Source organism: Ranitomeya imitator, chromosome 3, assembly GCF_032444005.1.
Source record: "Ranitomeya imitator isolate aRanImi1 chromosome 3, aRanImi1.pri, whole genome shotgun sequence".
In the NCBI taxonomy this organism is placed as follows: Eukaryota; Metazoa; Chordata; class Amphibia; order Anura; family Dendrobatidae; genus Ranitomeya; species Ranitomeya imitator.
The window spans coordinates 125,018,821-125,031,331 of record NC_091284.1 but is presented as its reverse complement, the minus strand read 5'-3'; the positions used below and the strand labels follow the sequence as shown (position 1 = coordinate 125,031,331).

At 44.2% G+C, this 12,511-nt stretch overlaps 1 protein-coding gene across 1 annotated transcript in view; it reads right to left on the bottom strand.

Annotated features, from left to right (window-relative positions):
• Nucleotides 1-12,511, bottom strand: part of SMTNL2 (smoothelin like 2) — a 166,038-nt gene that overhangs the window by 24,209 nt on the left and 129,318 nt on the right. The window contains exon 8 of the mRNA XM_069761382.1: nt 11,134-11,285. Within this exon, the coding sequence (XP_069617483.1) occupies nt 11,134-11,285 (152 nt within the window). The remainder of the gene's footprint in view (nt 1-11,133; nt 11,286-12,511) is intronic.

Genomic DNA, 12,511 nt, shown 5'->3' with positions numbered 1-12,511 from the left:
TGGCTACCAGAGACTCCAGTTTATGCTTAGTGTCTCAAGGAGGCACATCTCTGGGTCCGGGATTTTTTTTTTTTGGACCCGACTTTCAACTTTTGGATTGAGGGGGCGACGGACCTTTTTGAGGGTCCGATCTCCCCAAATCATCAACGGGCAAGCACGTGTGATACTGCTCCACGTTTCCTTTCCCGCTACGTGGGATTTTTCTCTGGACTTGGCCCTGACCACCCTGAGGTATCTAGACCCCAGGCTGTACAGGTGCTCCTAGACGTCCGTATGTTCCCCCCTGTTTTCTACACCCCTGCCGGGGGTGTTAGCTGGGGTGGAGGACGGTCCCTCTCCTTATCCTGGGATAATGGAGTTTGGGTGCCTGCACCGTCATTTTTTCCACCCCTCGCTGAGTGTGGTGTGTCAGGGGGGGCTCCTGAGTACCTGTTGCGCTGGCCCTGGGTAGTGCGGTGGTCCGGCTCCGGGTGAGGCTGGCGTCCTTTTTTTGTGGATCGGCGGTGGTCCAGCGCTGAGGCGCCTGCGGCTCTCTGGAGCGGCGCCGCGGCATTCGGTCGGCGGCGCCGCAGCGCTCCGGAGCGGCGCCGCGGTGTAGAGAAGATCGGCGCCGCTGTTCCTCCGGAGGCTGCGGCTTTGCCTGGCTCACGGCAGGCGTGGGGCTGTTCCTGGAGCCCGGGACTTCCGGGCGGCAGATCGCGCTGCGGGGCTCCGCCCCTTCCGGCGCGTCACGTCCGGTTCCGGTTTCTCCGGCCTCTGAGGGGGAAATTTAGGCCGCGGCTTCGGGCCTGCTCTAGGCTGCGGCTTGGTTTGGCGATCCCTCCCCCACTATAGCCTGCTGGACATATAAGGCAGCACGTTTGGAGATAGTGCTGTCAGGATCCATTTCGGTATTCGTGGGGACACAGGACTGGGGTAAGTGCTTCTCTCTCCAGCTGGACTGAAGCATTCCTTTTTTTCCCAGTCTCTGGCCCTGGGTATAGCATTACGGATCATTATGTCTAGAAAGGTCAAGACTCACACGGTTCTTTTTACCGGTTGTGTATCTTGTAATGCCCTTTTTCCGCACGCCCAAAGTAATCGCCTCTGTGAGGCCTGTGACCCTGAACATGTCCAGGAGCCCCCCCCTGCCAGTCCTCCAGTAGTCTCTCCAGCCCCGGTCCCTCAGCCAGATGCTGTGGTGGCTCCACCGGAATGGGTCACGTCTTTGTCACAATCCATGGCGTCCCTTACTGAAGCGATCAAATCACTGCAGACCCCGGCGGTCGGGACCGGTAATCCGCCTGTCTCAGAGAGGGCCTCGGGGTCTCAGGAATCTGCGGCCTGCAGGGGGCGCGCTCTCACTCGACAGACGCATGGAAAGCGGATTCGCAAAGCGTCTCCCAGGCACTCAGGTGCTTCCGCATCCTGGAGTTCCGTATCTCGCTCTCCTTCCCCTGCTGAAAGCGGTGAAGTTGAGACTGACTACGAGTCAGAAGGGTCTCTTAATTTTGATAAACCTGGGTTTCAGGAGTCAGTAGACAGCCTAATTGAAGCTGTCAATCAGTCTTTGGGGATAGAAGACGAGCTCGTCTCTTCTTCTGATCATAAGGTCTCATTTAAGCGGTCTAAACGGGCCCATAGGGTTTTTTCCTCTCATCCCGAGTTCGAGGACCTGATTCGACGCAATAGGGAGCACCCGGACAAACGCTTTTCAGGGCAAAGAGCTCTGAAGGCTAGGTATCCTTTTGCTTCGGAATTTTGTAGTGATTGGGCAGAAAATCCTTCTGTAGATCCTCCAGTGTCCCGTTTAGCCTCTAACACGTTACTATCTCTCCCTAATGGCTCATCGATTAAGGATCCTACGGATCGTCTTATAGAGAGCTTGGCTCGTTCAGTCTTTGAGGCCTCAAGCTCAGCACTTTTTCCTTCTTTTGCGGCAACCTGGGTTGCCAGGGCTATGATATCTTGGTCTGACTCGTTATCTAAGGCTCTCCAGGAAGGTAATGTGTCAGCAGAATTGGCTGAAATGTCTTCTCAGGTAGCTATGGCCGGTAGCTATCTGATTAACGCATCTCTGGATGCGGCAGATTGTGCTTCCTCGGCTGCATCTAATGCTATTGCCATCAGAAGGGCCCTTTGGTTAAGGTCCTGGCGGGCCGATTCTACCTCTAAGAAATCCCTTACATCCCTGCCGTATCAGAGTGGTCGTTTGTTCGGAGAAAAGCTGGATCAGCTCATTTCTGACTCCACAGGAGGGAAAAGTAAGTTCCTTCCTCAGCAGAGGGCCAGACAGCCTTTTCGGCGCCATTTTCAGGCTCGCTTTAGAACCTTTCGCTATGTCAGATGGGCCCCAGCATCAAGTTCTCCTGCGCAGGGTCGGCCCAATCAGGACCGAGACGGTCGGACCCCTTATACGGCCAGCCAGGGGGGAAGAATGCGTCCCCAGTCTTCTAGATCTAGAGGATCTAGGACGCAAAGATTTTCGGCCAAGTGACTGGAGGCCTCTTCCGGGCATCTCCAAAAGGGTAGGCGGACGTCTACTTTTATTTCGCCAGGTCTGGCTTCAGGTAATCCACGACCAGAGGGTGGCAGAGCTCATATCTTCAGGTTACAAAATAGAGCTGGTCGGTCTTCCTCCTCCCCGGTTCTTCCCATCCCGTCTTCCCAAGTGCAAATCTCTTCGTCAAAGCTTGTTCAATTCCATAGAGTCTCTCCGTATCAGCGGTGTCATTTCTCCTGTTCCAAAGGAAGAAAGATTCCAGGGCTTTTATTCCAATCTTTTTGTAGTGCCCAAAAAGGATGGAGCAGTGAGGCCTATCCTAGATCTCAAACTCTTAAACAAGTTTGTCCGCGTTCGACACTTTCGGATGGAGTCTCTGCGGTCGGTCATCGCCTCTCTGGAAAAGGGAGAATTTTTGGCCTCCGTAGACATTTAGGATGCTTATCTTCATATTCCCATCTTTCCGCTCCATCAAAGATTTCTCCGGTTTGCCGTAAACAATCTACACTTCCAGTTCACTGCATTACCTTTCGGTCTAGCTTCCGCTCCCAGGGTGTTCACAAAAGTCATGTCGACTGTGGTGTCCATTCTGCACTCCCGAGGTATTGTCGTCTTGCCATACCTAGACGATCTGCTGATCACGGGACCAACATTTCAGTCTTGCAAGGAAAATGTCGACATCACTCTGGACACTCTTTCCCGTCTAGGTTGGTTGGTAAATTTAAGGAAGTCATCTCTACGGCCGTCTCGAAAAATCTCTTTTTTAGGCATGATTTTCGACACCTCTCAAGCCTTAACTATCCTTCCCCAGGACAAGGCCCTAGCCCTTCGGCGGGAAGTGAGGAACCTTCTACAACCATACCCTCATACGATTCGGTCCGGGATGAGGGTGTTAGGAAAGATGGTTGCAACCATAGAGGCGGTTCCGTTTGCACAGTTTCATTTTCGACCCCTCCAACGTGCAATCCTATCAGCATGGAACAAAAATCCTCTCTCTCTCAACCGCAAATTTCGGTTGTCTTTCCAGACCAAACAGGCTCTCGCTTGGTGGCTAAACAGCTCATCTCTACTCAGGGGGAAGCCCTTTCCCCCAACCAATTGGCTAGTGGTCACAACAGATGCCAGTCTCCTGGGTTGGGGAGCAGTGTTCTTCCATCACACAGCTCAGGGACGCTGGTCTCCTCGGGAATCAGAACTCCCCATCAATATCTTAGAGATTCGAGCGGTCCGGCTAGCCTTGTTACGTTTTCACCATCTTCTGGCGGGTCGCCCTGTCCGGATTCAGTCGGACAACGCCACAGCGGTAGCTTATATAAATCACCAGGGGGGCACCCGCAGCAAGGCAGCCATGCAGGAGGTAAAACAGATCCTACTCTGGGCGGAGAGAAATCACTCTGTGATCTCAGCGGTCCACATTCCGGGCGAAGAAAACTGGGCGGCAGATTTCCTAAGCCGTCAGGGTCTAGCCTCCGGGGAATGGTCTCTCCACCCCGAGGTATTTTTGCAGATTTGCCATCTTTGGGGAACTCCAGACGTGGATCTAATGGCGTCCAAGGTGAATGCCAAGGTGCCCAGTTTTGTCTCTCGGTACCGAGATCCCCAGGCTATCGCCGTGGATGCGCTGGTACGGTCTTGGAACCAATTTCATCTCTCCTATCTGTTCCCTCCTCTGGCACTGCTCCCGAGAGTAATCAAGAAGATCAAATCAGAGAGAGTGCCGGCCATCCTGATCGCTCCGGATTGGCCACGACGGACCTGGTATGCAGACCTGGTACAACTTCTAGCCGGGGTTCCTTGGCGGCTCCCCGATCGGCCAGATCTTCTATCTCAAGGGCCGATCTACCACCAGAACTCAGAGGTCCTACGTTTGACGGCCTGGCCGTTGAATCTTGGGTTTTAACTCAGGCTGGTTTTTCTCAAGAAGTAGCTGATACCATGATCAGTGCTCGTAAGTCCGTTTCGGCCAGGATTTATTATCACACTTGGAAGGTGTTTCTTTCCTGGTGTAGAGAACGCGGGCTGCCACCTCTGCGTTTCTCCGTTCCAAACATTCTAGCCTTCCTTCAAGCAGGCCTGGATTCTGGGCTTGCTCCGAGTACCCTTAAAAGGCAGGTTTCGGCTTTATCAGTACTTTTTCAACGCAGGATTGCTCCTAATCGTCAAGTCAGGACTTTTTTCCAGGGAGTCGCTCATAAGGTTCCTCCTTATAAGACTCCTTTGGAAGCTTGGGACCGTAATCTGGTCTTAAGGGCTTTACAGGACGCTCCTTTTGAGCCTCTTCAAGAGGTTTCTTTGATGTTTCTCTCTTGGAAAGTTGTATTTTTAGTGGCCATAACGTCCATAAGACGGGTATCGGAGCTGGCAGCTCTTTCTTGTCGTCCTCCTTTTTTGCGATTTCATCAGGACAAGGTGGTGCTCAGACCAGCACCGTCCTTTTTGCCGAAGGTTGTTTCATCATTTCACATTAATGAAGATATTGTTCTGCCCTCTTTTTGTCCGGCACCTACGCACCGTGTAGAAAAAGCTCTCCATACGTTGGATCTGGTGAGGGCTCTGAGGAGGTACGTTTCCCGTACGGCCCCCTTTCGCCAGACGGATGCTCTGTTTGTCCTTCCGCAGGGTCGCAGGAAGGGATGCGCGGCTTCAAAATCTACCCTGGCCAGATGGATAAGGGCGACCATTCAGGAGGCTTATCGCTCCATGGGCATGACGGTTCCGGCTGGAATCAAGGCTCATTCGACTAGAGCAGTGGGGGCTGCGACCTGGTCTAGTCTGCATACATTTGTCAAACATTATAATGTCCATTCCCAGACCTCTGCAGATGCAAGTCTGGGTAGAAGAATTCTTCAAGCGGCAGTGGCGCATTTATAGACAAACATTATCTGGATGTCTTTTTCTGGTGAGTGATTTTTCCCACCCAGGGACTGCTTTAGGACATCCCACAGCCCTGTGTCCCCCAATGAGGCGAAGGAGAAATAGGGATTTTTGGTTACTCACCGTAAAATCCTTTTCTCCAAGACGCTCATTGGGGGACACAGCTCCCTCCCTGGTAGCCTTATGGCTGCTTTGGTTATATCTGATTACATTAGTCAGTAGGATCTTTTCTAGACATAAGGTTTCTGTATTTATGCTGTTATATTATTTTTTGTGTTTTTTTTTTTTTTTGTTCTCCTACTGCTTTCTGTACCAAACTGGAGTCTCTGGTAACCAGTGTCAGGGTGTATACGTTGGAGGAGGAGCTAACTTTTTTTTTTTTAAGTTTACTTAGTGTCAGCCTCCTGGCGGCAGAAGCATACACCCACAGTCCTGTGTCCCCCAATGAGCGTCTTGGAGAAAAGGATTTTACGGTGAGTAACCAAAAATCCCTATTTTTCACGCCAAACTTCCCCAACTGTGGTCGGCGCTCACAGCAGATGATCCTTTTAGCTACACATGGCAGGGCTGAAGTCCTGCTATGTGCAGCACAGGCCATTGCATGATTGCAGTTTCTAGTCTCCCGTAGAGACTAATGAAATTAGTTAAAAAAAGAAAGTTTTCAAACATAAAAAAAAAAGAATAAATCGCCCCCCCCCCCCTTTCACCCCATTCAAAAAAAAAAAAATACACATATTTGGTATCAGGGAATTCAGAAATACCCGATCATACAAAGCCATCCACAACCTGTCTCCTCCATACATCCGTGACATGGTCTCCCGGTACTTACCTACACACAACCTCCGATCCCCCCCAAGATCTCCTTCTCTACTCCCCTCTCATCTCTTCTTCCCATAACCGCATCCAAGACTTCTCCCGTGCTTCCCCAATACTCTGGAACTCTCTACCCCGACACATCAGACTCGCGCCTACCATAGAAACCTTCAAAAAGAACTTGAAGACTCATCTCTTCCGACAAGCCTACAGCCTGCAGTGATCCTCAACCTACTGAACAGCCACACAGCCAGCTCTTCCCTCTCCTAGTGTATCCTCACCCACCCCCTGCAGACTGTGAGCCCTCGCGGGCAGGGTCCTCCCTTCCTTATGTACTCGTGTGCCTTGTTATCTGCTCATGTTTAATGTATTTGTCTATATTTGCCCCGTATTCACATGTAAAGCGCCATGGAATAAATGGCGTAATAAAAATGTATAATAATAATAATAATAATAAAAATAATTAATCTGATCAGTAAACTGTGCAACAAGGAACAAAATAAATAAATAAAAAAACACCGGCATTACATAATTTTGGTTGCCACAACATTGCAATAAAATGCAATAGCAGGCGATCAAAATATTATATCTACCACAAAATATTATCAATAAAAATTTCAGCTCAGAACACAGAAAATAAGCCCTCACCCAGCCCCAGATTCCAAAAAAAGAGACTATGGGTCTTAGAAAATGGCGTCATTTTTTTCACCACTTAAATAAGGAATTTTTCATGTTTTGTATCCGTGAACTCAATGACCAGGAGAATCATAATGGCAGGTCAGTTTTAGCATTTACTGAACATGGTAAAAAAATAAATAAATAATTGTAGAATTGCACTTTTTTGCAATTTCACCACTGCACTTTGAATTTTTTCTCCATTTTCCAGTACACAATATGGTAAAACCAATGATGTTGTTCAAAAGTACAACTCGTCCCCCCAAAAAAAGCCCAGTCACATGGCCATATTGACGGGAAAAAAGTTATGGCTCTGGTAAGAAGGGGAGCAAAAAAGGGAAAATCCCAAGGTCGAAGGGGTTAAGTTCCCAACTGTTACATTCATGAAAGTTTTTTGAAATGTGTAGGGATAACTGCATGTTGAGCTGCCCTCTTCAGAGAGAATACCCAACTTTCCACCAGGATTCACCAATACCTTACATAAACTAATATTTTAAGAGCCTATTTCTAGGAGAATCAACTTTAATTGCAATGTGCAAAAACGCCACAAGTTTCATCAGTGTTTTGAATCCTATTTTGGTCAGTTTGGTCTTTGTGCCAGTTTTTTACCATCAGGATTTCATCAGCGATTTTCGGCTTTCAGCTTCTCTACATGTGACAGATGTCAAGCCTGATTCACGTTACAGAAGATGCTTCAGGTTGCAGCACCTTTTATTGTAAAAAATGAAATCATCTTCAAAGGCAAAGCAGGGGGTATCCGTGACAGCTCCATGGTAAAAGGATACCAAAGGTATTCTGAGACATGACAAAATGATGTGGAAGGAAACGTTCAGATCAGGTTAAAAAACTATTTTATCCACAATGTTCAAAGGAATTTATTTCCACCCAGTCATGTGTTTTCTATTGCAAAATGTCTGAATCACGATTTGTTTAGCCCAACTTTTTGTTTCTGTAACACAACGACACGGATTTCACATTTCTTATAATGAATAATGATTACATAATATTAAATACACTTTCCTTTAGATTCACTGTCTTGAGTGAGAAATACTTTTTGTCTACTCTACTTTGCACGGATACACGGTCGCCTTCACAATCACAGCAGGAAATGGTGTCAGAAAACAAGTTATTCTTGCAGATGAGGATATTCGGTATCCTTCCATGGATATGTAACAAGAATGTAGCTGAAGGGTGTAGAATGACTTCACTAAGGAATTAAGCAATTTGTGCCTAAACCTGCCTTAGAATGAATATGAACCATTGGATAATCAGCCAATTAGGTTGAAATTTGTAGGTTCCCTTAATCTTTAGATTTCTTCTCTGATACAAAACTCCTTTTCCCCCTGCATACGAAAATCTCCGATTGCTAGAATATATTTTAAGAAACCTATAAATGCCAAACTGACGGATACATTTGAAAAACGTTTTTTGCAAAAATGGGTGACACGTGGCAGCCAGGACCCACAACAAAGGCAAAAATGAGCAGGCCACGTTTTTCTCAGCATCTTTACCCGATGACCGGTTCAATGCGTTTATCTATCTACAAAACGGGTGCTAAATGTTAGATTGGGGAGGCCCAACTGCTGCGGCTACAGTGGTCACAAGGATGGGAGAAGCCACTCCTCGTCTCCTCTGACCATGGCTTACTCGATGGCTTTCATAATTCCTAGAGATTGAGTGGTGACCACGCGTCATCAAGATGGCCTGCTTGTTCTTACTACTAGTTAGATACATAACTTTTACACCATGTTTGAGTAGTGTTATAACGATAAATTCTGGGTGTACTGGAGAGAATATGAGCTGCTGTACATAACTGAAGTTTGCAGATTGCCGTAGGTTCAGATTTTCCAATGATCGGCAAGGTTTTATATTATAAAAAGGTGTTGTCCAGGTGGGACAAGGACTTTAATATTTCTACATTTATAAGACAAATGTGCTCAATCATACCTTATCACAAATAAGATCTCCTGCCTTCAACCTTAAAATAAAATTACTAAACCAGGAAGAATTCCGTATAATAAACGTTTTGCACAATCCAGGGAAATGGTTTTATATAACTGCTGTGACTAAGCAGCCGGGGAGATGTATTTTTCTGCACTTGATTGCATTTCCCATATAAAAGACCATTACGCATAGAAAGTCATAAAATCTTGTTAATGAAAAGCTAAACGATAGATTGGCTTAACAAACAATGATTTTGTTGTGTGACACACTAGATTCCCGCTGATCAGCGCAACGGAAAGAACACACCGTGGAGCCTCTCAGTGCAGCTCATCTTATTGATCTCAACCTTGCGCTCAGAAAAAAGTGCAGCGATCCCCAGATTTGATGCAAAAATTAAAGAAAATAAAATTATCATTCCTCCATCCAAACGTTTTGCCTTACAATACAAAGATCGAAACGCTGCTTGTTTTTTTTGTAAGTGGATGAAGGAACAACATTTTACTAAGAAACCTTGTGAGCACTGTCAATTTTTTTGTATCATTGTTTTATACACCAAATGGATAATTTGGTTTTGTGAATATGGAGCTCGGTCTCAAAAGTGTCCTGCGGAAACCTTTCCTTGTTATCTATCCATACTCCATCATTAGTGTCAAATGCTACAATTGCATTGACATTACTATTGTCATAATTCATGTAATTGGTGCACTGCAAATTCACAATGTTTCCCGCCATAAGAATGATATTAGATTTATAAAAGGAAATTTAAATACTTGTTGTATCATGACCAAATCATCAAGCCCAATTTTACACCAAAGCAGAAAGTCACTGGGTCCAATTCTGTTTTGTCTTTTGTGAACTGAGGTGGCAGAGCAGATGTCAGGCTTACATAAAATATTATCCCGGGTTTTCCCAACTTTTTCTTCTGCTTGGAAAAGCCTGCAATATCACCTTGATTTTCTGTATAAAACTAACTTGTGATACTCAAAAGTCAAAACACAATATAAAAACCACCTACCTATGAGAGGAATATATACGGTTTTAGCTATGTGCAGATACTAAATTATAACCCAATGTGCAAGAAATTCCATCCGATCCTCCACTGCCAAGACTAAATGAAAGCTACATAAAAATGCCAGTTTTTTGTCATGTAAAAAAATAAATAAAACAAATCGTACCAAGAAAAATAATTTCTGCACTTTTCCACCTTTACGGTCACCAATAATCTGTACACATCTATTGAGAAACTCTGAAATCATTTTGATAGGAAAATAAAAACCAAACTAAAATATGGTTGCATAAGTGTGAACACTCTCTTATCATTTATCATTTCCGATTAAGCCCATATAAAGTTTAGCTGTTCTAATAAGGAGTTTCCTGACATTTTCTTAGTTGCATTTTACAGCAAAAAGCCATGGTCCGAAAACCGGTAACAAGACAGCAAGGGCATTTTATTGTTGAAAGCCATCAATCAGGAAAATGGAAGAAAACAAAAATTCCAAAACACCCGAGCCCGGCTATGTTTTGTCAAAGCCTACATCAAATCTGCCAAAAGCATGTGAGAAAACATGGTATAGTCTGCAGTGACCAAGGTTGACCTTTTTAGCTAGAATTCCTAAGCCAACACTTCGCAACACTAAAAGAACACCATACACACAGTGAAACAATGTGGAGGCAGCATTATGCTTTTGGATGTTATACAGCATATGAAACTGGGGCTTTAGTCAAGGTGAAGGGAATTATGAACAGTCTCAAATATCAGTCAATTTTTTATCATAACCTTTAGGTCTCAGCATACTGAAAGGTGAAATGCCTCTTCAGCTTTTTTAGTAAACTACCCTAAGCATACAGCTAATACAGCAAAAGAATGACTCTACCAGAAAAAGATCAAATTTCTAAATGGCCCAACCAGAGCCCAAACTTGAATCCAAATAAAAATCTGTAGGTGACCTGAAGAGGGTACACAGGAGATGCCCCCGCAATCTGAAATATTTGGAGCACTACTGCAAGGAAGATTGGGCAAAGAATGCCAATTCTAGATGAGCCATGCTGATATACTCCTACCCAAATAGAAGGAATGTTGAGGTAACCCTTTGAAATTATGACAGCAAAGTATTAGTTTGAGGGTGTGTATAGTTATGTAAAGAAATTAGTTTAGTGTTTTCTTTTTCCAGCTGAAAAGATTTTAGTTTGCTTTTCAATTGAATTATACAGGTCACATTAAAAAGGTGGAAAAAAAATCTGAAAAGGTTATTCTTGGTAGGTTTTTTCTTTAATTTAACATGAGAAAAACCAGGCATTTTAACAGGGGTGTGAAGATTTTTCAGATCCACTGGAGGAGTACTCACTCAGCTGTAGAGAATGCTTGTTCAAAGTTGTGTCTGTGATTTGAAGGCACCAGGGCATCGTAGTCAAAATCTTCTGGGAAGAAAGAGTGGACCAGAGCACAGAAAGCCATCCCATCACTCCAGCTGGATGAAAAGTTCTGCAGATCAATGTTCTAAAAGACAAAACAAGCTATGGTTTCACACAATTTCAATAAAAAGATTGTGATGGAAAATTGAAATGAGATGCGATTTTCACATATAATTATTTTGGCCAGCACTTCATTATATTGTATAAATTGTGAGTCTAAACAACACCGAGGGCTTAAGGCAAGTATTACCTGTGCATTATGTCTGTGCCATTTATTTAACAAAAAAAAAAAAACTTCCATGGAGGTCAAAGCGCTAATGTCCCAACTAAGATCTTCCCAAAATCGCCATTGGTAAGCAAAGATGACCAGTCCGCAATCACTGGTCCAAGCAAACATGTCACCCATAAGCCAACAGAATAACAAAATGCTTATCTGTCAGCTGATTGGATCATTCATGTGGGCCATTACATATCACATTGCCTCATGTAAACGGTGATGTGCTGCTGACAATACTCGTACTGAACGGGGACAAAATGATCTCCTTAATTATTCTGTCCCCATAAAGTTGTGTTAGTCCTGTTGAACCAAGATAAATGACCACAAATGGAATTCTATATAGACACCACTGTGTGCAGAATAATGCTTACGTACCCAGTGTTTCCACATCTCATCCTTTCTTAAAGTTAAGGGAATTTTTACAATATGGGGAGAAGGGAAAAATAATAATATTACATAAACACATCTGTATCCATGCTGAAAAGACATTTTAAAATGGGAATGTATAATGAAGGGAAATCTCATCTTTTGACACAGCAATTTTATATATATATATATATATATATATATATATATATATATATATATATATATATATATATATATATATATATATATATATATATATATATGTATATATATATATATATATATCTTCATTCTTATTGAATTTTAAAAATAAAGTTACAGAATAGAAAAAAAAAAATTAGAATAGTAGCACATGATACGCAACAGTATAACCTGGCAAGCTACCAATAATAAAGATTGGACTCAACACTGAAGAATCCACACCTTACCAATCATATTTAGACAATGTCACAAGACAATTTCATAACCAAGACTATGAACAATATTTGTACCCAATATGTGTCCCAAAAGTCCAGGCTGCTCATGCGTGCACTGGATCCCAGAAGGGGGAGTACAGCTTTAACACTAGAACCACTAAAAATTTGACATACTTGGAACAACGGCAAAGGGTAATTTTGACCCTCATAAGAAACACACTATAAACTTTCAATTTGGAATTCAATTTT